Source organism: Symphalangus syndactylus, chromosome 10 (genome assembly GCF_028878055.3).
Source record: "Symphalangus syndactylus isolate Jambi chromosome 10, NHGRI_mSymSyn1-v2.1_pri, whole genome shotgun sequence".
Classification (NCBI taxonomy): domain Eukaryota; kingdom Metazoa; phylum Chordata; class Mammalia; order Primates; family Hylobatidae; genus Symphalangus; species Symphalangus syndactylus.
Window position 1 is genome coordinate 117,470,713 of NC_072432.2, and position 26,375 is coordinate 117,497,087.

General features: G+C 36.1%; 1 protein-coding gene across 1 annotated transcript in view; it reads left to right on the top strand.

Annotated features, from left to right (window-relative positions):
* The first annotated feature begins 5,017 nt into the window (after positions 1-5,017).
* ADAM7 (ADAM metallopeptidase domain 7) overlaps positions 5,018-26,375 on the top strand; it is a 62,172-nt gene continuing 40,814 nt past the window's right edge. Inside the window, exons 1-6 of the mRNA XM_055295721.2 lie at positions 5,018-5,152; positions 6,492-6,595; positions 11,260-11,336; positions 21,699-21,777; positions 23,332-23,408; positions 24,423-24,612. Of these exons, the coding sequence (XP_055151696.1) occupies positions 5,101-5,152; positions 6,492-6,595; positions 11,260-11,336; positions 21,699-21,777; positions 23,332-23,408; positions 24,423-24,612 (579 nt within the window). The 5' untranslated portion in view covers positions 5,018-5,100. The remainder of the gene's footprint in view (positions 5,153-6,491; positions 6,596-11,259; positions 11,337-21,698; positions 21,778-23,331; positions 23,409-24,422; positions 24,613-26,375) is intronic.

Genomic DNA, 26,375 nt, shown 5'->3' on the forward strand with positions numbered 1-26,375 from the left:
AAGAAATGTGGCCTAGACTTAAGCGTTGGGGAAGACTTTCTTGACATAGTGACCCTTGAACTGAGAACTGAAAAAGGAGAAATTAATTTGACCACAAGGAGGAGAGGACAGGACTACAGGTAAAGAGGTAAATATGTCTAGAGGTCCTTTAATGGGAGGAAGCATTGTATATTGGAGTAAAGAGGGAAAGCCAGAAAACCTGGAGCTCGGAGAGCAGAAGAGAGAAAAAATAGTAGCAGATACAATTGGATCAATAAAAGTAATTATACCAAAAATCGACATTTATATAGCTCTTAGAAAATCAACAATTATCTATCTATTGACATATGGGAGGCATTGCTTTTCAGCGATTTACATAAATCACTTCATTGAATCCTCACAATTGCTACAAGTTAGATAATGTTGCTATTCTCATTTTGGGAAACGAAGAAACTGAAGCACAGAGAGATCAGATATTGTCCAAGGTTTATAGGTAGGAAGTGTAAGTGCTAGAAATTGAACCCAGATGGTGTGGTTCTTAGTGTGTACTTTTATTTACAGTATTCTACAACCTCCTCATCATTAGAAGCTAAAATAATCATACTTTACACTCTTTTTTTTTTGAAGCAGAGGTTTCAAAGGCAAGAGAAAGAGAAAGGAATACAGCTCTCTCTCTCTAGTGAGAGAGAGGGGACTTCCAAGAGGAAAAGGCCCATAGTTTACTTTTATTGAGTGTTTGCTATGTACCAGGTATCTTTCCAAGTTTGCAAATATATTATATTATACATTCAACAAAAATCTATTGCCAATCTACTGTTCTAGGCAATAAAGATACGGTGGTAAACAAAGCAGACACATTTTTATCCTCACAGAGCTACATTTTAAGGAGAGGAGTCAGCCTACGAAAAATAAGTAAACAAACAAGTAAATGTATAGCATTTTAGATGGTGACTAATACAAGGCACAAAAGGGCTTAGAGGTGCCAGGGTGGGAATGGGCAGGTCTATTTTGCATAGGGTGCTTACAGAAGATTCACAGAATGATGTGTTTTAATAGAGACCTGAAAGGAGAGAAAAGCATCGATGTGTGACTGAGAGGGTTACATTCCAGGAAGAAGGAACACCGAGCAAAGACCCTTGAAGCAGAATGTGCTTGGCATGCTCAATAGATGCCAAGGACACTTGGCAATAGGCTCAGGGTAGGGAGGGGGAGAGTAGTAAGATATGAAGCCAGAGAACATCAGGCTACATCATGTAGATCCTGGAGGCTATCAGAACTTTGCCTAATACTCTGAAAATGGAAGTTATTGAAAAGTTTGGACAGGAGGAATCACATAAAGTGATGCGTGTTAATAAGACCATTGTAGGTGATGGGTGGATAATACATTGTGAGGGACCAAAAGAAAAACAGTTAAGACTAATTAAGAGTTTAGCTTCAATAAACTAAGCTAGAGATGATAATGTCTAAATTATCTAAGAATCAGCAAAATAGCAGTAAATGTGGTGAGATATGGTCAGAGCCTTGATGCCTTTTCAGGATAGTGGCAACTGGATTTGCTAAAGGATGGGATGCAAAGTGTGAAGAAAAGAGACGAATCAAGGATGACTCCTGAGTAACTGAAAGAATGGAGTTGCAATATCCTGAGATGGGAAAGACTGTGGAAACACCAGGTTTGGAGGCGGAGAGCAAGAATCCGGCTTTGTACTTGTGCTTGAGAAATCCATTAGTCTTTCAAGTGAAGATGTTGAAAAGAGAGTTGCTTCTATGAGTCTGAAATTCAGAAAAGATCAGGTTAGATAAATAAATTTGGCAGCCATCATATTATAGATAATATTGAAGATCAAAAGATCGAATGGGAACCACCTCATGAGTATACAGAGAAGAGGAAAGTCTCAAAAATGAAGCCATGGGAATCTATAGCGTTTACACACTGGGGAGAGAAAGAGGACCAACAAAGGAGACTAAGAAGATGCAGTGAATAAGCACGGAGGAAATCCATGGTGCACCAGGGACTCAATTCCTTTCAAAAAATGAAAATAATCCACTATGTCCGATGCTGCTAAAGGATCAAGTGAGTGTGGATTGAAAATTGACCACTGAATTAAGCAAGGTACAGATCATTTGAACGTCGCCTTGTTGAGCAAAGGGTAAAAAGTCTAACAGGACTAATCTCAAGAACAGATAAGGAGAAAGGAACTGGAAACAAACTGTAGACTTTTTATTTTTTTAGAAATTTTACTGTTAGAATCCAAGAATGGGTGGTAGCTGTTTGAAAGGAGAGTGATGTAAAAGAAGAAAAAAATGATCATATGTATATATATATATATATATATATAGAGAGAGAGAGAGAGATGATAGTAGAGATGGGGAACAATTGCTGGAGTGATGACATTGAGGGGACAGGAAGGAATAGAATCCTGCATATTAATGGAGAATAGACACTAGAAGCATGAACAGTGCATGCATAAAAACAGGAAAGAACGAGTCTATATGGGCACACATTGTAAGGTAGATGTGATAATGAGAGAAAGTGAGAGTTCCTATGATGGTTTAGTTTTTGCCAGTGAGACAGAAAAGCAAGATGGTCAGATGAGAGTGATGAAGAGGAGATTTAGAGATTTAGGGAAAGAAAAAAGGGTATACAATAATTAAGAGAAGTGCGGAGTGAATTAACTAGGGAAGGAAAGATGGCTTGTGAGTACGGATTCATTTAATCTTCATATCACCGCTATCAGATTTATATTATTATGCCCATTTTATAGATGAGAAAACAGAAGTATAGAAACGTTTCATACCTTAACCAAAGCCACAGAGTTAATAAGTGTCAGGCAATTTAAGTCAAGTGAGTCTTTTGTCTGACACCAGTGAAAAACTATTAAAGCATTTTTTTTTTTTTTAACAGGAACATGACATGGCCAGGTTTACCTATTAAAAATACCACACTTGTGGCCATGCATAGTGACTCACACCTGTAATCCCAGCATTTTGGGAGGCTGAGGCAGGTGGATCACTTGAGGTCAGGAGTTTGAGACCAGCCTGGCCAACATGGTGAAACCCTATCTTTACTAAAAATACAAAAATTAGCTCAGCATGGTGGCACACACTTGTAGTCTCAGCTACTCAGAAAGCTGAGACAGGAGAATTGCTTAAACCCAGGGGGCAGAGGTTGCAGTGAGCCGAGATTGCACCACTGCAATCCAGCCTAGGTGACAGAGCGACACTGCATCTCAGAAATAAAAAATAAATAAATAATCACACTTGTTGCAATGTAACCAAAGAATGTCTTGGACTAGAATGGAGGCAAAAAAAAAACTTAGTGGTGGAATGATTATAAGGGATGTCAATGATGATACTGACTTTCAGAATTGCAATGCTAAAAGTATGAGGCACTGCTGGCCAATACAGAGGACAAATTGGGGGGAAATGTATTTTAAGTCTTGTACATATTGATTTTACAAGGACTTTGATCCTTCCCAATGAAGACATCAAGTAGAAACTTCGCTGTAAAGATCTGTTGCCCAAATGGCTAGAAATATAAAATGTGAGGCTAGCATAACAATAATTAAACCATAACTGAAGATGAGATGGCTTTGGAACAAGCATAACTGGAGGAAAAGAGGATATTGAATAAATACCTCAAGGAACTCAAAAATTTAAATGCTACATCGAAGAGGATATGCCTACAAGTTGCCACTGAACCAGGAAGAAGTTAAGAAGGCTATTGTGGCAAGGGAGCTAAATAGTATATTTAAAAGGGAAGGATGTGGTCAACAGTGCTAAAAATTGTTAAGAGGGCAAATAAGATGAGGACACAAAATATCTCTTGGATATAGAAATGGTAAAATCACTGGAGATATTGGCCATTTCAGTAGAATAATAAAGGCAGATGCTAGAACTGGGATGTGGTAGGATAAGTTGGAGGTAAGAAAATTGCAAGAAGTCCAGATAATACTGTGTAAAAAATTTAGCTGTAAAGGAAATGGGAAAAAAAGTGATAGTAAGGGTATATGAGATATAGAATAGAGAGAATTTTTCAAAAAGGAGAGACTTTTGACTTGACTTAAAATGGTACCCCCATTTTAAGCCAAGGGACTCTGATTTCTTTGCCTCCTTTCCAAGTCTGCTTATATTTTCCCAATTTGTAAATATCAGTGTCAATTTCCCCACCTGCAAAGTGGGGATTATATTTTATAATGTTGCTATACATGGCTGCTAACTGGGAGCAAGGGAACTGTATGAGAACAATTCTGTTTTTCAATCACAATGGATGAATGTTAATGTCAGATGTATTTTTCCCCTTATGTTTCCTTGTAGAAAAGGTCATCCTTGGAGCAGAGGGTCTAAATATCAAAAGGAAGCTTCCAATTGACATGGATTGGTTCAGTTTGTGGAAATATTAGAGAGATATAGATGCAGGCGAGAAATAGAATCCCAAATGAAGATAAAAGGATTCTATTGGCCATGGGATAACTCTACTAACATAACAAGAGAACACAGACATACAGATAGAATTGTCCGGGCCCTTTGCACATTTTTTCATTAGTATTCTTTTTTCTGTTGATTTGAAAGGGTTCTATATTATATGGACACTTATTCTCACCTTCTACTTATTGCATACATTTCTGTAGTTTGGATATTTTAATTTTAATATGTGATTTATGCCATATAAATTTTCAGTATTTCTCATTTAACAAATATTCCTTTTAGTTTTTATATGGCATACTCTGAATAGAAAGAATTTAACCGTCTTCAACCAAAGCATATATAAATATTTTTCAACATTTTTTTCCTAAGACATTCTTGATTTTTTTCCACTTTTGAAGTTTTCAGATATCTGGAATCAAATTTATATTAGACATGAGGTAGGAATCTATGTCCAGCCAACCTTCACCACCACCACCTCGGTAGTTGTCTTTAATTAGAACATGATGTTCAACCTCCAGGTTTTAGCCTCAAGCACCTAGCAAGTTGTGTAACTCCCTCAAGGAACACTTCCTTGTTCTGGATCAAAACTGCCCACCTATCTGTGAGGTGCTTCATCACTGCAGTGGAAGCGAGGAAGAAGAAAGGTGAACTCCTTTTCTCAAGCACTTGTGGTCTCCTCTACCAGAATCACTCAGAATGCTTACCGGGTGTATATTCTTGATGATTTTACTCATTACTCAGGTTAAAGGTATGTCTTGCTCTTTTTATCAGGACTTTCTTATTATGCTATGAGGTTGTGTCTCTTTAGTCACAAACTTTAAATTGTAAGTGATAAAAACATTAAACATTGATGATTTTTCTGAGAGCTTCGACTAGATTATAGCTAATCATGAGAGTCCATGCATCTGTGTAATGCCATATCACTCTTGAACACTCTGACCCACAGTGAGGAGGAGAAAGGAGTGGACAAGTACTGCACACCTGCAGCATGGCAGGCACTGTGCTGGCCATTAGCTGCTTTGTATGTTAAAGTGTTTAAAATTTGAAATTAATATCTCTACTTTACAGATAAGGAAAATGAGACTATTTACGGATCAGAGAAATTAAATATGATACTGCTGGCCACACGATAAATTGGTAAAGCCTTGATTCAAATCAGAGCATATTCCAAAAAGCCCATGCCCTCTTCTCTTTATTGTTCTTTAAGTACCACACCTTAATTAAGCAGGGCTCACCTCACAGATGACTATCAAGGTGATAGGACATGAGTAGAAGATTTATGGTTAGCACTGATTCAGGGCTACCCAAAATTCTTTAACAGGCCTTATAGTTAACTATGAAAGGTAAGACTTTAAATACATACTTCCCTGGAAGACCAAATTCAGTAATTTACATTCAAACAGGCCAACAGTGCAGGTTTTGACAGCAGACAAAATCCAGAGGTTGGCATGAAAATAATAAAATGACAACTGCAGGCCGGACATGGTGGCTCACGCCTATAATCCCACACTTTGGGAGGCTGAAGTGGGTGGATCACCTGAGGTCAGGAGTTTGAGACTAGCCTGGCCAACATGGTGAAACCCCGTCTCTACTAAAAATACAAAAATTAGCCAGGCATGGTGGTGTGCACTTGTAATCCCAGCTACTTTGGAGGCTGAGGTGGAAGAATCGCTTGAACCGGGCAGGCGGAGGTTGCAGTGAGCCGAGATCACGCCACTGCACTCCAGCCTGGGTGACAGCGAGACTCTGTCTCAAAAAAATAAAAAAAATAAAAAAAAATAAATAAATAAGTAAAATTACAGCTGCAGAACATGGCGAAAATATGGAGGAAATGGAGGGACACTGATTTCTTTGGCTCCTTTCCAAGTCTCCTTATATTCTCCTGATTTGTAAATATCAGTGTCAATTTCCTTGCCAGTAAAGTGGGAATAACATTTCAGTGTTGCTGTCCATGGCTGCTAACTGGGGGCAAATGAACTGTATTAGAACAATTCTGTTTTTCAGCCGCTGTAGACGTATGTTAATGTCAGACGGATTCTTCCCCTTATGTTTGTCAGACGGATTCTTCCCCTTATGTTTCCTTGTAGAAAAGTTCATCCTTGGAGTAGAGGGTCAACAACTGGTTCATCCTAAAAAGCTTCCTCTGATACAGAAGCGAGATACTGGACACACCCATGATGATGATATACCGGTACAGGTTTTGATTTAGTAAATAAGATTTGTTGCTTTCACAGGCATGTAGACAGTTGTCTCTAGCTCCAACCAGAAGCAAATAGGTAGAGAGGAGTTTCAATTTTTCTAAGGACTCCCATTCGGCATACAGCATGTGCTTGGGAATAAGCAACCCCTCAATGGGTTAGAAAACAGAAAAGAGTAAAGCTTGGGTTTAGGGGATACCATTCTAAATTTTCCAGTTTATGGAGTTCCACCAACAGCTTTTCAGGCTGACTTACAACAACCTCATTTGTTCTGAGCCGGTGCCTGGCGAATGTCATCTTGAGCGTGTTGCTTTCCCAGAGGTCTGGCATGCAGGCTTTTGTTTATAGAGTCTGCAGCAAAGATGTACAACTTTCAGAGGAACTCAAAGGCCTGCTTGGTCTGTTGCTCAGAAGGGTATTTATTCAGACGTTAAAAATTAAATAAAAACATGTGAAATATTACTTTCAAAAGTAACGAATGCTTATTATAGAAAATAGATAATATACGTAAGAGGGAAAAGGCTTGAAAATTAAGATGTTTTCAATTTCCACTGTTATAAAAGACATTAGATGAATGTCCTTAGGTATTTATCATTAGGCACTTGATTTTTAAGCCTTAGGTTTTAACTGGGCTCATGGAGAATACTGACAGGCACCTTGCCCAAACGTACTGTGGAAGTCCAAACCCTTCCCAGTGAGTTTCTTCTGTCCACCATTAGAGCAGCCAGTTTTTCAAGTTCTCACTTGTTAGGTTTCTCAGTCATAAATCAGATACATTTCAGTTTTCTAAACAGTCCCATTGAGATCTGTTTCCTATGGCTTGAGATGATTAAAATAAAAAGCAACTCTCCATCTCCTCCCCTTTGGAAGTAACATGTAACTATTTTGTTCAACGATTCTCTTTAATATCCAACTCTTTTCTCACTGTCTCAGACTTTGTCTTGGCTGAAGAATGGTACTCAGCTAAGGGGACTTTCACCAGCTTTCTACCACCTATTGTGCATACACTGGTGGGGTCTTCTCACAACTACTGTCTTAAGACTTAATCAAGACTGATGTTAAAAATCTCATTATGGCCGGGTGCAGTGGCTCATGCTTGTAACCCCAGCACTTTGGGAGGCCGAGGCGGGCAGATCACTCGAGGCCAGGAGTTCAAGACCAGCCTGGCCAACATGGTGAAACCCCATCTCTACTAAAAATAAAAAAATTAGACAGGCATGGTGGTGTGCACCTGTAATTTCAGCTACTCCGGAGGCTGAGGTGACAGAATCGCCTGAACCCAGGAGGCAGAGGTTGCAGTGAGCCGAGATCATGCCACTGTGCTCCAGCCTGGGCAACAGAGCAAGACTCTCTCAAAAAATAAAACTAAAATAAAATAAAATAAAAAAATCATTATGAATATGCCAGATAAGCTTGGATAAGGGCAAGAAATATAAACAATGAACCTAAGGCTTCTTGTAGTACCAGAATATGCTCAAACAGACAAAACAAAATTCAAACCACATTGAAGGGGTCTTGTCAAAAGAATTCAGAAGCCAACAGAAAGAGCTCCCGATGGCCAAAGCTGGGATAATGTGAAGAACAAAATAAATAACAGTTTTGTATTACGACATGAAGTGTAAATAAATATCACGAGCCCATACTGATATAAATAAATGACTGAATAAATTATATATAATAAATAAATAAATGGGAAAAATGGACAATTCTCCTGGGAGAGGAATCAAATAATTTATGTAGATGATGTCCTCTCCAGGAGGTGGAACCTAAATCCCTACCCATTAAGTGTGGGCTGTAGGTTGTGACTTCCTTCCAGGGAGTACAATATTGAAGGGGGGAAAGAGTAATTTTACAGAGAGAAAGATGAAAACACCACCTCAGCCACATGATCAAGTTTAACACTTGCTAAGTCCTGTGGCTAGCAGGGTGTAATAAAATGGCATTTTCTATTGTGGTTCTCACCTCAAAATCCATAACATCAGTCTAAGCATGAGAAAAACATCAGAAGAAAAACAAATTGTAAGACATCCTACAAAATGCTTGATAGATACTCCCCATAAAGGTCCAGATCATAAAAAATAAAAAAAAAAAAACCCTGAGAAACTGTGAGACTTGAGGCGGCTAAGGAGACATGACAACTAAATGTAGTGTGGGATCTGGGATCAGATCCTGAAAGAGTTGAAGTACATCAGGGAAAAACTAACAAAATCTGAATAACTATAAACTTGAATTAATAATAGTTTATGAATCTGGGCTCATTCATTGTGACAAATAGACTATAGTAATGTCAGATGCTAATAACCAGGGAAACCTGAGTACAGAGTATGTGGAAACTCTGTACTATCTTTCCAACTTTTCTGTAAATCTAAAATGATTCCAAAATAAAAATTAAAAACCAAATTCTCTTATTAAAAACAATATTGATACAATTTAAAATATCATATTAACAATATTGACAATATTAACAATAATCTTTTAATATTTGTTAATATGAAATCCATATTTGAATTTCCAAAAAAGTTCCATGGCCATTACACCCATACATGCATGTACACATACACGCAGACACACACACATACACACCTCTACACATACAACTCATCATGTTGCAAAACGTGACCAGATCCTTTCTATCTGATTAAGTACGTAACCTAGTTTCTTGGCTTCCCACATGGGGATTCTGTGTCTTTATGATAAAGCCGTTAATTTTATTGTTCAACTTACAGTCAAAACAGCCTTAACTAATGCACACTTAACATTGAACAAATACAAAACTCTCCTTTCCAACCTCATAGCTGCCCCTCTTCAGATCCTCCTTGCTATAGTAGCACAGCTCTACAAGTTAAACAAATCAGAAATCTGGGCTTAGTCTTGACTACTCTTATTCCATCTAACTATCACTGAACCTTGTAGATTCTAGCATGTAAATGTGTTTTAAAGTTATCTACTCCTTACTCCTCTGCTCAAATCATCTGCATTCATTGACAGCCTTAAATGGTTTTCCTGGCTATAGTACTGAGTTTTGCTAATCCGTTATCTATAATAAGTACTAAAACACCATGCTTGCTATGGCATGTTTCTGCCTAGATATTTAGCTTCTCTTTGTTCTTAGGATAAAGCCCAAATCTTTGACTTACTAGATTAAACATGATTTACTCCTTCCCACTTTGTCATTTCATTTCTATTCAACTTACACCTGATTTTCCAGTAATATTGAACCTCTCTCTGTTCTTCAAATGTGTCATGTTCCTTCCTGGCTCAGGGCCTTGGCATATGCTGTTCCCTGCCCCGACTTCTCCTTGTAATATCCCTGGAACATCCTTGCATTTCTCCAATTATGATGCTCATTACACTCCACTATGTGTGCTTGGTTATCCAGTGTTTTTCTCTGCCAAGCAGGGGCTTCCATGAGGGCAGAGACCTACACCATCTACACCATTGTACTTTCCATATTATCTCTGTGCCTGAAATAGTAGTCATTGAATAAATGAATGAACAGTCATCTCAAAGTAATGTGCAACATGTATGACCAACAACTGTGAATCTTAAATTATAGAGAATTTTTATGAAGCATGAAGAAATAAAATACCACAAAAGAAACTGGTGAAAGGACATGAATCAGAATCCATATGAAAACTACAAATAACTCAATAAATAAAGGAAAAATATTGATGTGAATGATCATCCAGGAAAACAATTTATCACAATAAGTTATCATTTCATTGTTTGAAATATTTGTATTAATCATAATATCTATTATTGGTAAGAAGGTAAGGAAACAGAAACTGCTATAAATTGATGTTGAGGTTCTAAATATGTCCACTTCCTGTCTTCATGATAGTTTGGCAATATTTATCAAAAGCTTTACAATTTTTTTCATGTCATTGAAAATGCAGCTCTGTCCAACTATAGGGAATACTCCAAACCAAATTTCTCATAGTAAATATAGATTAAATAAATGAAGTTTCACTCACATTGTGCTTAGCTGCCTAAAGACACATACTATAAAAAATGTATTAAAATAGGAAATAGTCATGATTTATCATTGAATGGAAAGTAGACGAAGAAACAGTATGTATACAAATAGTTTTAAAAATGCGTGAACAGGATATCTGCGTATAGGGCTGCTACGTGGACATATGGTAAATGGTGTATCCTTGGATGAGGAGAGAATCTGCATTTTCCATTTTATTGTATAACTAGAAACTATATATATGCTATATTATATTAATTATATTAAACTATATTATAACATGCTATGTTATAATATAAATAGCTATAATATAAATATAACGAATAACATAAACTATAATATAAAAGAATAACTATATTTATATTTTATTCTAATATAACTAGAAGAAATCTAGTTCTAAAATATAACTAGAAGAAATCTAGTTCTAAAATATAACTAGAAGAAATCTAGTTCTAAAATATAACTAGAAGAAATCTAGTTCTAAAATATAACTAGAATGAGGTTTGTAAAATCTTCCTTCTAATATTAGTTCTCTTTCAATTCATCTTTATCAGTATTTTGCATTTTGGCTGAAAGGACTGCTGGGTGGATTGGAGATAGGGAACGTTCACCCAAAGCACTACTTGCTCCAGCACACACTAAATGAGCCCATGTTGAAATCATGTGATGCCTCTTCTTTTTTAGAAAACGTATGAAGGAGAATTGTTGTATGAAATAAAACTAAATAGAAAAATCTTAGTCCTTCATCTTCTAAGATCCAGGTAAGTTCTATTGTGATTCTGGTACCTTATAGATTTTAGTAATTATGGTAAGCCAATTTTCATAAAAACTGCCAGTGAAGTGGATTCCTCAAATAATTGTTATTTGTATGTAATCTGAATTTCTCCTCTTCAAATAAAAGCTCTTCATGTGTAAGCCAATCACATCTCAAAAGCTTAAAGACAATCATAGATGCCACTGTTCTCCCATTCCTGAATAACTCGCTACTTTGAATACTTGGAGTTTTTTGAGCTCCATAGCGTCACTCTAAGAACAGGGTTAATACATTACTGTGTTGGGAATCAGTGGAACAAAAGAGATTTGAAAAACATGGTTTTTAAAGTGACTTCTAAGTTGTGTAAACTAGATATCAAACCAAGTTCCATTGCAGAGTGAACTAAGATCTATAGAGCATTTGCTTCGTCAAGACATCTTGTGTAACCAAATACTGTAATTGCAATGCCTTTAACTTTCTTCATTGGCTTTCTTCAAAAGAATGTCTATTGTTGCTGTTGTTTAAGTTTCATTGTTTTTCCGTGGGGCCATTTCTACACATAATAGCTCTGTCTCAGAGCCCCAAATATTAAAAGGATGAGGAGCTGTCAAATGCTAAGCAGAAAGAAAGAGTGACACTACTGGGGAATTGAGACTTTGGTCTATAAGCTAAAAGTAAGTAACAAAACACACACACACACACACACACACACGCACAAAACCCCAAACCCTCCCTCTATTCTGAATCCGTCACCGGACAAATGTACCGAATAATAAACACAATCCCAAAACCATATTGATAATACATTTAGACTCTGCATATTTTCACCTTCTCAGCATGAAAGAAGCAAACATTTAGTGAGAGATTTCTCTCTTTCCGTTATTTTTTAATTCCTGAAAAATGTATATGAGACAGATATTGTTTAATTTACACTTTGCTGAGGAAGAATTATAGGTGCACTGAAAAGATAACTTGTCCAGGGTCACAATACTCATAAGCACATGATGATGCAGATGGTCTGACTGAAGAGTTCCAAGTTACTTTCACAATTACCCCAGGCTGCCTAGGCCTCTGAGTCAGTTTCATTGTATTAGCCATTGCTTAATTCTGCCAATCAGCCTGGAGTGTCATGTTATTGAATTGTACACACAGAAAGCAGTTTAATCTAATTTCAACATCTGTAATAGGCAACACTGCCTCATTCCCTCAATTCTAAAAAGTAAATGAATTTAGTGCATGCCATAGAACCTCTAAATCTGAATATTATGTGATTGGATGTTTTCGTAATACAGTAACAAACAGAAACTGATCTTATTAATTTAGATTTCTATTTGTCTTTCTCTCCATGACCACACTTTTCAACATTTCCCCTCTAAGTTTCATTCAGCTTGGTTTTAATAATAATAAATACTTATTTTATAAACTCATGTTGAGAAATAGTGATGAATCTTTCTAGGACAACAGTGTTAAATCAGATTGCATATTCATTCTGTGGAAACATTGATTGGGTCAATTTTCTGTTCGCTATAATAAATCTATTAATAGATGAAGAGTTTTATTTGTATGTGCATATGAGTCACCAGAAATATTAATTTAGAATCTACTATACAACCAAGCAGTTTATTATACATTTTATATATGCTATTTCAAAACAAACACAAAATAATTATATTCTATTTATCTGTTGCATCTACTGTTCCCAAGAAGTTTACTATGATAAAATTTTAACACACAGAGCAGAATTGAAAAAATCCATATACCCACTAACATATACATATACCCATAGACCCATTAAGATGCACATACATACACATATTCACTAATATTTTACTATTTCTGTTTTATATCATCTTTCTTATCTATCCATTCATCCATCAATCCATTCATCCTCCATGTTATTTTTATGCATTTTAAATTATATTACAGACATCAGTTTACTTTCCCCTCAATACATGAACAAGCTTAGCATTAGAGTTTAGTATTTGTTTTTGTTTGTTTTAAGACACAGCCTCACTCTGTCACCCAGGCTAGAGTGCAGTGGCACAATCATGGCTCACTGTAGCCTTGATCTCAACCTCTTGGGCTCAGGTGATCCTCCCACCTCAGTGTCTCAAGTAGCTGGAACTACAGGCACATGCCACCACACCCAGCTAATTGTATTGTTTGCAGAGATGGTGTTTCACCATGTTATCCAGGCTGGTCTGAAACTCTCAGGTTCAAGCAATCCTCCTGCCTTGGCCTCCCAAAGTGCTAGGATTACAGGCATGCACCACTGCACCCAGCCTAATATATGTTTACAATTAATTTTTTCTTTGTGTAACATTTTCATAAAATGAAATGCACAAATTTCAAATGTGCATCTACATATTTATTGAATTTTATATATGTATGTATGTATGTACACATGCATGTATTTACTTATTGTAATTTGACAAACTATGACTGTATATATTTATGAGGCTAAAGTGATGTTATGATTCATGAATACAATGCGAAATAATTAAATCAAGCTAATTAACATATCTATCCCCTCAACTACTTATTTTTTTTTTGTGGTGCAAACACTTGAAATGTACTCTCTAAGAGTATTTACTCTCACTATTATTAAGTAAATTCAACATGCTGTGCAACTAAAAGGCCTAGAGAAAGGAGTGGTATCATTCAATTCTATCAGCACTGTGTTCCTAATATTTAATAAGCTTTCGTTATCCTCAAACAACCCTTGTCAGAGAAACTTATGGCACAAGGAGAAATGGAAAAAAGCATTGGTAGCAGACTGTTTATTTAGAATCTTGGATCATTTACTTAATTAACCTCCTTGGTCCTTAGTTTCCTAACTTACAAAATGTGGATAATTTGGTTGTTTGGATTCAATAGCATAATGAATGTATTGCACCTAGATAATGTATGTAGAGCACGTTGCCTGGATTAATAAATGTTTACTGCGTAACAAAAAAAAAATAGATCCCAATAAAACACAAACTAACTTACTCATCCCATGTAACTTGGGCTTTGTACCCTTTGACCATCTCCACATTTTTCCTACAGCTCCAGTCACTGGTAACCACCATTTTACTTTCTGCTTCTATAAGTTCAATTTTTCTAGATTCCACAAATAAATGAGATTATGCAGTATTTGTCTTCCTGTGCCTGGCTTTTTTCATTTGGCGTAATGTTCTCCCATTCCACACATGTGGTCATAAATGACAGAATTTTCCTCTATTTTAAGGCCGAACATTATTCCATTGTGTATCTTTACCATATTCTCTTTATCTATTCATCTGTTGATGGACACCTACGTTGATTCCATAATTTGGCTATTGTGAATAGTGTTGCAATGAACATGGGGGAGGAGACATCTTTTCCACATAGTGATTCCAAATCTTTTACGTAAACACCCACAAGTGGAATTGCTGGGTCCATCCATTGAGCTCTGGCAAATGCACATACCTATAAAACTCCTATAAAAATACAGAACTAACACTTAGAAAAGTTCTTCATGCTTCTCCTGAGTCACCTCCTCTCAAAATCTGTCCTGGGAAGTTTTTTTTTTTTTTTTTTTTTTTGCCATAGATTACATTTGTCCATTCTGGAAATTTTTAACACAAGAATCACACTACATGTACTCTTTTGTGTAAGACTTTTAAAATTTAGCATACTGATATCGAGATTCATTCATGCTGCTGCATTTATCAGAAGTTTGCTTTCTTTATTTTCTTGCAGTATTCTGTTGAATAAATACACTGCAGTTCATTCATCCATTCCCCTATTGATAGACATGTGAGCTGTTTTCAGTGTTTGGCTGTCATTAGTAAAGCTTCTATGAGCATTCATGCACAGCCTTTTTATAAACATATGTTTTCATTTCTCTTTGGTGAACATCAAGGAGTGATATTCCTGAGTCACAGGATATGTATATGTTTAGATATATAGAAATCTGACAGATTCTTTTCCGAGGTGTTTGTCAAATTTTAGTAACTACCAGCAATGTATGAGAATACTAGCTGCTGTATGTATTCTTCATCATTTTATATTGTCACTTTAAAAAATTTTAGCTATACTAGTTGTAATATTTAATTTTTATTAAATGTTATGTTTCCTGTTGAAAACTTTTTTATGTGCTTATTTGATCATTTGTATATCTTTTTAATCTTTAAATATTTACCCATTTTTATTGGGTTATTTGTCCTGTTATTATTGAGTTCGAGGAGATTTTTTTTTTCCTCACTCTGTCATCTAGGCTGGAGTAGAGTGGCGCGATCTTGGCTCACTGCAACCTCTGCCTCCTGGGCTCAATTGATTCTCGTGCCTCAGCCTCCGCAGTAGCTGGGACTACAGGCATCCGCCACCATGACTGGCAAATTTTTTGTATTTTAGTAGAGATGGGGTTTCACCATGTTGGCCAGGCTGGTCTTGAACTCCTGAGCTCAGGCAATCCAACCGCCTTGGCCTCCCATAGTGATAGGATTACAGGCATGAGCCACAGTATAATTTGGAGACCAGCCCTTAGTCAAATATAGTTCTTGTTATGTTTGTTCCTGTCTGTGACCTTTTAATTCATTTTTTAAAATTGTGTCTTTTAAGAAGCAAAAATTTATAATTTTAAATAAATTTTAATTTATCAATTTATTTATGGTCATCATTTTCTAGTACCTAAGAAAAATTGCCTAACTGCAAATCACAAATATATTGTATGTTTGCTTCTAAGCTCTTCATAGTTTTAGCTTTTAGTTTTGGTCTGTTATGACCTTAAATTTGTGTATGTGCATATGCGTGTGAGTGTGTGTGTGTGTGTGTGTGTGTGTGATTTGCTGGAGAAGTCAATATTCTTGTTTTTCCATATTTATAGGCAATTATTCCAGTCCATTTTGATGAATTGTCTTTCTGGTGCTATTGGATTACTTTGGCACCTTTGGCCAAAATCAAATGACTATTTCTTGGCTCTCTATTCTATCTTATTCATCTATTTACAGTCTGTAAGCCATGGCCAAACTGCCTTGATTACTGCAGCTTTTTAGTATAACTTAAAGGCACAATATGTAACTCTTCTAATCAGAATTGTTTATTTATTCTAGGTCCTTTGCATTTCTATATAAAATTTAGAACCACCCTGGCAATTTCTATTAAAAGACCTGCTGGAATTTTATTGAATTTCATTTTAACTTACTGAACCTATAGATAAGTTTGGAAAGAAGTAATATCTCAATAGTGTTGAGTATTCACGTTATAACTCATCTTCTTTAAAGTTCATCAACATCTTTTTTTTTTTTTTTTTTGAGATGGAGTCTTGCTCTGTTGCCCAGGCTGGAGTGCAGTGGCGCAGTCTCGGCTCACTGCAAGCTCCGCCTCCCGGGTTCACGCCATTCTCCTGCCTCAGCCTCTCCGAGTAGCTGGGACTACAGGCACCCACCACCACGCCCAGTTAATTTTTTTCGTATTTTTAGTAGAGACGGGGTTTCACCGTGGTCTCGATCTCCTGACCTCGTGATCCACCCGCCTTGGCCTCCCAAAGTGCTGGGATTACAAGCGTGAGCCACCGCGCCCGGCCTATCATCATCTTTTAAAGTTTTCAATGTGGAGCTCTCACCTGTCTCACTAAATTTATTTCTTGATATTTACTATTTGTGGTGGTTATATAAGCTGAATTGTTTTTATTATTTCATTTTTCTATGATTTGTGTCTACAATATAAAAGCAAAATGGATTATTTTATTTAGGCTTTGGGTTTGAGAAGCATTAGTAAATGAATTTATTGATTGTTTTGTAGAGTACTTAGAAATCTTCTAGGAAATTTACCATCTTGTCATCTGAAAATACTGACAGTTTTGTCTTCCTCTCTGATTATCATTTCTTTTATTTTTGTACTTTATTTTATGACAATGGCTAGGACCTTCATTACAATTTTACCAGAAGGAGTGAGGGCAGCCTTACACTTTTCCTGATCTTAGAGGGAAAGTGTTCAGTATTAAATGATTAATATGACAGTACCTGTAGATTTGTCATTGATATATTTTATCAAATTAAAGTTCCTTGAAAAGTTTGTTGCAAGTATTCTGTCTGAATCCATTGAAATGTCCATATGGCAGTGTACACTGATTTTTGTTCATTATACATTATATATTATTTTATAATAAATTACTGTATTTAATTTGCCAATATCTTATTAAGGGTTTTTGAAATTATGTTACTGATGGCTATTCTGTGTTTTTAGTTTTTGCAATAGATTTGTCAAATTTTGATGATAGATTATGTTGGGCTTCTGAGTTGAGAAATATTCTCCCCTATATTTTCTTAAAAAAGTTATTTCCAAGTGTTTGATAGAATTTACAAATGAAACTGCATGTGCCTTGAGCATATTTGTGTGTATGTGTAGGAAAGAGGTTTTATAGCCAATTCAAGTTTATTGATAAGGGGTTATTCAAAGTTTCTGTTTTATCATGCATAAGTTTTAAATTACAGTTTTCAAGAAAGATGTCTATTTCACTTAAGTTGCCCCCTTTTTTGGCATAAAGTGTTTCATAATATTATCTTATAACTTTTAAAAATGTAATAATTTATTTAGTGATAATTCTTTTTAAATTTCTATTATTGGTAATTTGGGTTCTTCTTATATGACCAATCTAAAAGGGACTATAAACTGTCGACCTTTTATTTATTTAGTTATTTTTATTTTATTTTTTTTCTGTTTTGTTTTTGAGACAGAGTCCTACTGTGTTTCCCAGGCTGGAGCGCAGTGGTGTAATCATGGCTATTGCAGCCTCAACCTCCCAGTCTCTAGGCATCTTCCCACCTCATCCTCCTGAGTAGCTGAGACTAAAGGCATGCGCCAACATGCCTGGCTAGTTTTTTAAAAACCTTTTTGTAAAGATGGGTTTTCACTTTGCTGCCCAGGCTGGCCTCGAACTCCAGGCCTCAAGCGATTCTCCTGTCTTGGCATCCCAAAGTGTCAGGATTACAAGAGTGAGCCATCATGACTGGCTTGATCTTTTCTTCAGTTTTGTGAATAATTGTAATTGGTTGTCTATTTATTTTACTGATCTCTTTTATCGTTTGTATTATTTTCTTTATTCTTCTTATTAAGTGTTTATTTTTCTCTGGTTATAGAATATGTAATATTTTCTAAGTATTTAAAATATTGAAGTCATAGCATTTCTCTCAAGTCGTCATTCAGATACATCTCAAAAGTCTTGATTTTTTATTATCATTCATTTCAAAATATTTTATTTCTTCTGGGATTTCTTCTTTGAGTCATGAATTATTTTAGAGCATGTTATTTAATTACCAATGTTTGGACTTGTTTGATTTTTTAAAACGTATCTTTGGGTCAATCATTTGTGTATTTTGCAGTTTGTTACAGGTTTGGTTTTTTTCATGTGTTACAATTTCATTCAGACTAAAGAACTTTTACCAATTTTTGTAGTATAGATCTGTGGCAAAAATTCACTTCAGTTTTATTTTATCTGCAAGTCTTTATTTTATCTTCCTTCTTGAAGGCTATTTGTGTTGTGTGTGAAATTCTGGGTTCACCAACTTTCTGTAAGCTCCACCTTCCGGGTTCACGCCATTCTCCTGCCTCAGCCTCCCGAGTAGCTGGGACTACAGGCACCCGCCACCACGCCGAGCTAATTTTTGGTATTTTTAGTGGAGACGGGGTTTCGCCGTGTTAGCCAGGATGGTCTCCATCTCCTGATCTCGTGATCCACCCGCCTCGGCCTCCCAAAGTGCTTGGATTACAGGCTGAGCCACCACGCCCAGCCGATTTTCTGTATTTTTTTAAGAAAAGACGATGACTGATGATGTTCTCCTCTCTTCAGGCTCACATCATCTCTAATGGAATGTTAATAGTTGTATAAATTTCTGTTCCCCAGTATGTGTCGTGTTGTCTTTCTCTTGCTGGTTTCGAGATTTTGTCTTTATTTCTGATACTCTGCAATCCGACAGTGATGTGCAAAGGTGTGACTTCCTTCATATAAATGCTGTTTGATGTTTGCTGAACTTCTTGAAATTATAATTCACGTCTTTCTCCAAACTGGGTTCACTTTTTGCTACCACTTTTCCATTTTTTTTTCTGATACCCTTTCTCCACTTTCCAGCACTCCACTAATCAGTATGTTAGTCTTTTGATGTAATCTACTAGCTCTGAAGCTCTTTTTTTCTGTGTCTTTTTCAGGTTAGATAATTTCTATTGATCTCTCATTGAGTTTGTCAACTCTTTTATCAGTTTTGTTCTTATTTTAAGGATATCAAGTAAAACTTTTATCTAGGTAGTTTTTAGCTATAACATTTTCAATTTATTTTTAAAAAATATAATTCCGTTTATCTGCCACAGTTCTACATTTTTGCATGCATTGCAAATAACTTTCTTTTACTTTGCTAAGCATAGTTACAGCAGCTGCTTTAAAAGTCTTATCTGTAATTTCAACTTCTAGATTAACTTGAGATAAGCCTCTGCTGATCATCTTTTCTCTTGACAATAATTCAATGTTTTATGTTTCTTCATTGTGTAAATTTGAATTATGAACTGAACGATCTGAATGTTGTGTGAAATGGACTCCAAATTCTGTTACATTCTGCTGAAGAGTTCTCATATTTTCATTTTATTTGGAGATTAACTTTGTTGGACTTAAACTGCAAATTCTGTCTTTTGGGTGGCATCAAATTTTAGTTCAGTTGTTTTATTCTTAGCATGGCTACTTTTAATCTATCCTTCACATGTCATAGTTCAGGGAAAATTCTGAATTTGAGACTGAGTTTGTTTACAGAACTGAGGATTCTCCCCGCTCTCATTTTCTTCCATGATTACTGTGTTCATTCCTGTTACTGTGATTACTCCAAACTCTGTTATATGGCTTTTCAAATAAGAACAACTGTGGTTTTCTAGCAGAATTTTATCCATCCTCTATAAGGCAGACTTCAGCCTGACCTCAGGCTAAATGCTATAAAACTGGAAACTTCATCTTATGCTGTGCCTTCTTCCCTGTTTCTCATACTGTGACTTCTTTACCTCTCATGCTTTGCCCTTCTCCCCTGAGCCTCCTTCCCTTTCCCAAAGGATGGTGACATCCCTTCAGAGTCAGCCTGCTCGGTACCTGGATCCTTTAGGTACTTTCTCTTTATATATTATCCAGAACTAAATATTTTTATACATGGAATGTCTGTCTGGTAGTAGCTTATTCAGCCATAGCAGGAATGAAATGCTATATTTAGTTCATTTTAAACATTAGTTCACCATTTATTTTTTTGACCACTCCTAATATTCCAAATACTATCTTAAAAACTGGAAGACACAAATAAATAAAAATGAAAAGTCCCTCTCCTATGGTAGTTCACAGGTAACCCTTGAAGACTGACATGAAATACATCAGGGGTGAACAAATGATAATTGGTACACCAAATTGGGCATGTTTCTACTAATGTATACCCCTTAATCTAAGAGTAATGTTCAAAATTTGGAATATTTGGAGTAAAAACAGCAGCAACAGTAACAAAAAATGAAACAAAGAACATGTAATAGCAGCCACATATACGGCCCATATAGCCTAGAATGCTTATTGTCTTCACCTGTACAGAAAAGGTTTGCTACATTTTTATTATGTAGCAAACATGAAAATGAACATCTTTGGAAGTGTGAAATACACCTTAGGAAGGGATTTCAAAATCTGCTTGATGGAGTCAGGATGTGTGTTTTGCACTGAGTTTTGAAGAACTTCTAGAAGTTTCTTATGTTCAGGTTGGGATCAAGAAGTGGCCATGGGTAGTCCAAAAAGATGTTCAAGAAAAAAATTATTCAGTGACAGTTGTTAAAGCACCATAAGGCAGGCTTTATTCAGGCCCATCACTATAGATATAGAGACCACTGCAATGGTAGGGTCTTGCCATTGGGGAGAGAGATTGGGCTCAATTCCAAATACAGCATGGGTAGTGTGAATTTATTATAATTAATACATATGGCTTTTATCTAAATATGTAGCTGTTAGGTTACTATATATTAAGACATATTCGCCACATATATCTAATGATGTGATGAATATAAGACATATTCATCACATATATTAATGCATGTTTTTTGCATTAATTTTGGTCTCCGATTTTTGTTTAGATAACATTTTCTCCAAGCTATTTTAAAAATACTGCTTTGCTAAAACCGCCAGAATCTATTTTCTAGCTTCTCTACAGTCTTTATGAACCATGATATTTAGGTAGAAAGGCTCTTCATATGAGCGGGCTTGATTTTGCTTTACTATTTCTAGCAGAAGAGGATCTTGCTGAGATTTGGAAGCAAACTGGACACTTCTCCATCACATTATAGGTTTTATCTGTCAGGTATTTAGAATGAACAAATCTCACCACCTGTCTGCCCTCTTTTTCAGGGAGTTCCTGGGCTCAAATTACAGTGAAACATTCTACTCCATGAAAGGGGAAGCGTTCACCAGGCATCCTCAGATCATGGTAACTTATGGAACTTTACTGTGTCTCTTCTCTAAAAGTAGTATTTCCTGATGTGATTTTGAAACCCTGTTCTAGCTGTACAAGCTGCTCCAGAAAGTACTACATCAGAAATAAGTTCTGAATTGATTACTCTCACTGAAAAATTATAGTATAAAAATACAATTGTGTGGACCCTAACCTCTTACTGCCTAATAAGCAAATCAATGACTGCTAATATATCTTTGCTTTTCCTAAACTGATTTCTATACACTCAATATGGTGTTAAGTCTGGGAGAGGGTAAAGCAGGACACCAAAAATATAAGGCACCTTATGAGGCTGTGATCAAGCTAAATGGATAAAATCTGAAGCTATGAAACAACTTTAAAATCTCCATTAATTGATCCTTATGTCATTCTCATCCCCTTGCCCATTTTTTCTGACGCACCAATGTTGAGGTCTTTTCTTCAATCCTCAAATGAATTTTTGTTCATTTCTTATTATTATTATACCATTCATTTTAATAAAATCTAGACACAGATTTTATTTTTACATCCCCATTGCTTTTTTCCAAAACATGTCCTCTGTAACCTTCTACCAAGAACATTACTTTTACCAAACCTATACATTTAAGAGTATTTCCTCCATTTAAAGCAATTGTCAACTTTTGTTTTGTTTTGTTTTGAAACAGAGTCTCGCTCTGTTGCCAGGCTAGAGCGCAGTGGCGCAATCTCAGCTCACTGCAACCTCTGCCTCCCAGGTTCAAGCGATTCTCCTGCCTCAGCCATCCAAGTAGCTGTGACTACAGGCGCACGCCACCATGCCCGGCTAATTTTTGTATTTTTAGTAGAGGCGGGGTTTCACCATGTTGTCCAGGATGGTCTCGATCTCTTGACCTTGTGATCCACCCGCCTTGACCTCCCAAAGTGCTGAGATGACAGGCGTAATCTACCGCGCCCAGCAGCAGATGTCAACTTCTATGAGAGCTAAGTCTTTATGCAATCTTCAAAATAGGACGAGAGGAAAACTGGGTAACATTCTTTTATGCGGGGGGTGGGTTTTTTGTGAGGGTGTGAGGTCCCTGGACGACCATAGGAAGTGTCATCCATAGGGAGGATTTTAACACATGGCAATGATGGGAAAAATAATTACCTGATTGGACTACCATGGGCAGAGCATCAAGTAGGGAGTAATAAAGACACCAACTTGATTGAAACAGAGAGGCCAGAGAGAAAGGCTAGTTTCGTAAAAATTTTAAGGTGGATTAAAAAGTAATATTTCTAAGGAAAAGGTCACAATTCTAAAACTACTGTCACCATTAACAGACTATTAAATTTGTAGAGGAAGAATCTATACTTTGCTTTACACACAATAATCACATAATTAAGGTAAAATATCTCTGAAGCAGGCTCAAATATTTCCAAATGAAAGAATTTAATGAATGAATGCAGAACAAATGTCAATGCAATTTGTCAAAATAAAACATTGATACATTCTGAACAGAAAATATTTAGATATTAGTATCTATATAAAATCAATATTTATACATATAGTAATAGAGTCTTCTTCTATTTTAGGATCACTGTTTTTACCAAGGATCCATAGTACATGAATATGATTCAGCTGCCAGTATCAGTACGTGTAATGGTCTAAGGTAATGCAGAATGTCTTTCTTTTTCCTTTATGACTTTTCCTATGGATTTTCAAAGAAATTAACTTTGTTGATTTTATCACTCCTGGTATATAGAAAAATTAATGAGAAAAAAGCTGCTGTGCATTTTTAGCAGTGTCAGCTGTAGCCTATGATTTACGTTTTGACAAAGAGATGTCTAAGGCATAGTCCTGAACAAGACAAGCTTTGCAGTATATGAATAAGGGATTCATATTTGGAAGATGACTGAAAATCATTTAGTCTGGCCTCTCATTTTATAGATCAGGATACTGACTGAAATTAGAAACTTTCTCCTGAATATTCCATTTGCTAGTGGTAAAATTGAGTCCAAAATCCAGGTGTTTTGAATGCTAGTTTTGTGAATTCCCATTATGCCATAAGGCTTGACTCATTTAGCTTTTTACTAAATCAACCTGTGTTTGCAGCCTCTTGAAAGTAAAAATGCAGAAGTAAAGCCTATAGTTCTCTATAGATCATAGGCTCATGGACAAAGAAAGATGATGTGGAGAGGTAAAGAGGAGAAGAAAAAGGAAGTTCTGTCTTTAATTACAGGAAATTTACTTGACTAGTTCTTAGTATTTTCAAGAATGAGAACCCCTTTAATGACACAGTTACCACATATTAGTATTTTTACTTTCATATATTTACTTTCATTTATATTCCATGTCATAATAGACATAGAAACTCACATAATTTTTGCAATAACTCTTAAGACTTGACAGCGGTCCACAACCACCAGTGGGACTTGCTACTCTACCTGTGCTCAAAGCAGATATTGGACTGTGAAACTTGTGAAAATCTAGTAAGTTGACTCTTAGAAAAAAGTATTGCTTCAAAGGCCACATATCATCACATTTCCTTACCACTGAAAGCACCCTCCTACATGTTCATGAAGCACTGGCTTTGTGGTTTCTCTTTCTTGAAAAGACAAAGTCAATACAGTGAAATAGAGTAATTATAGACCTTGAATACACATTGTGTTCCCAATTTCTACAGGGGATTCTTCAGAATAAATGACCAAAGATACCTCATTGAACCAGTGAAATACTCAGATGAGGGAGAACATTTGGTGTTCAGATATAACCTGAGGGTGCCGTATGTTGCCAATTATTCCTGTACAGAGCTTAATTTTACCAGAAAAACTGTTCCAGGGGATAATGAATCTGAAGAAGACTCCAAAATGAAAGTGAGTACTTTATTATTAAGTTATCTTTACCCCAAATGAAACGCCTTTTATTTTCTTGATGATGTCTAGGGAGAAAGTATGAGTCCAGCTAGTGAAATATATGCGCTACTTTGAGTCTGGCACTTCATCTGATATTTGAAATTGGAAAACTTTTGTTTTTCTTATCTATGTAAAAAGTGTTTATTTCATAGAGTAAATCTCAGTTTGTTTCATCAGTTTCAAAAAAGGATGGTTCTATAATTCTATGTATAAATTGATAACACTGGGGCTATGAGTAGTTGGAAATAATGAATTTTCAATGTCCTAAAACCTAATCTAGAGATAGTGTCCTTCCTTGTCTTCCCTGCCATTTTTTTTTTTGCAGTTATTGATGACAAGCTATGTTCTCCCCTTTTCATCATTCAAATGTTTTAATGGTTAAGGATGATTAAGGATAAAACAACTTCAGTTTTTGGTGGGATGGTTGTGTAAAAGTAGTCCTTGGAGCTTTAGGCTTTTCTATACAACTAATCCATATATCCTTAAATTCCCAGTGGATGTTAGCCTGTAAGCTACATGGTTGTTTTCCTTCTTCATATGTCCATGATTTGTATAGTGTCTCACACATACTGTATGCCTAATGGATGTTTCCTGATTGAATAAATCAACAAATAAATGATTACTTAGTCCACAGAAAAAGATTTAGCCAAATCTTTGAACAATTTACCTCTGGTTTGTCCTCAGATAATATGTACATACCTCAGCGCATGCACACTGAAAGCTGAATACTTAGAAGAATGTCCTGGTATTGGTGTTTTATAGACATAAAAGATTGGCCAGGCATGGTGGCTCATACCTGTAATCCCAGCACTTTGGGAGGCTAAGGCGGGCCAATCATCTCAGGTCAGAATTCGAGACCAGCCTGACCAACATGGTGAAACCCCATCTCTACTAAAAATACAAAATTTGGCCAGGCAGTAGTGGCATGCGCCTGTAATCCCAGCTACTTGGGAGGCTGAGGAAGAAGAATACCTCCAACCCAGGAGGTGGAAGGTTGCGGTGAGCCAAGATTGCACCACTGCATTCCACTCTGGGTGACAGAGTGAGACCCTGTCTCAAAACAAAAATAAATAAAAATAAATAAAAAAATAAAAGATCTATGATTAGCAAAATTTATACATGTTTGCTTGGAATTGAGACTACTGAAAATTAGAAAGTTGGGAGGCAGGGGAAGGAGTACAAGAAATGCAGTCAGTCCTGTTTGTCCATCCTATGTTTTAACTCTCAGTTACAGATGGATATTTTTCACGTGATCTTACTAATGAAGCACTTACTCAGTAAATGAAAAAAAAAACCTGAATGTTAAAGTATGGGTTTATGATTATTTACAACTCTTATTTGACCTGAAAGCCTAAACAAAGCATTAGGAAAAAGAGCTAATGCATGCTGGGTTTAATACCTAGGTGATGGGTTGATAGGTGCAGCAAACCACCATGGCACGTGCTTACCCATGTAACAAACCCACACATCCTGCACATGTACCCTGGAAATTAAAAAATTAAATTTAAAAAAAGAAAAGAATAAGAGAACAAATAGAAAATACTAAAATCCGATGTATAGGACCCCATGTTTAATCATATAGATCTCATTTAGATAAATTCGTATAATTTTTATATATTCATATGCCTCCCCATTTTGTATCCATATCAACATTTCTTACCTTGAAAATACTAGGATTTTTTTTTCCAACTTAAAGGGTTAAGATAAAAAGTGTTAACTATACT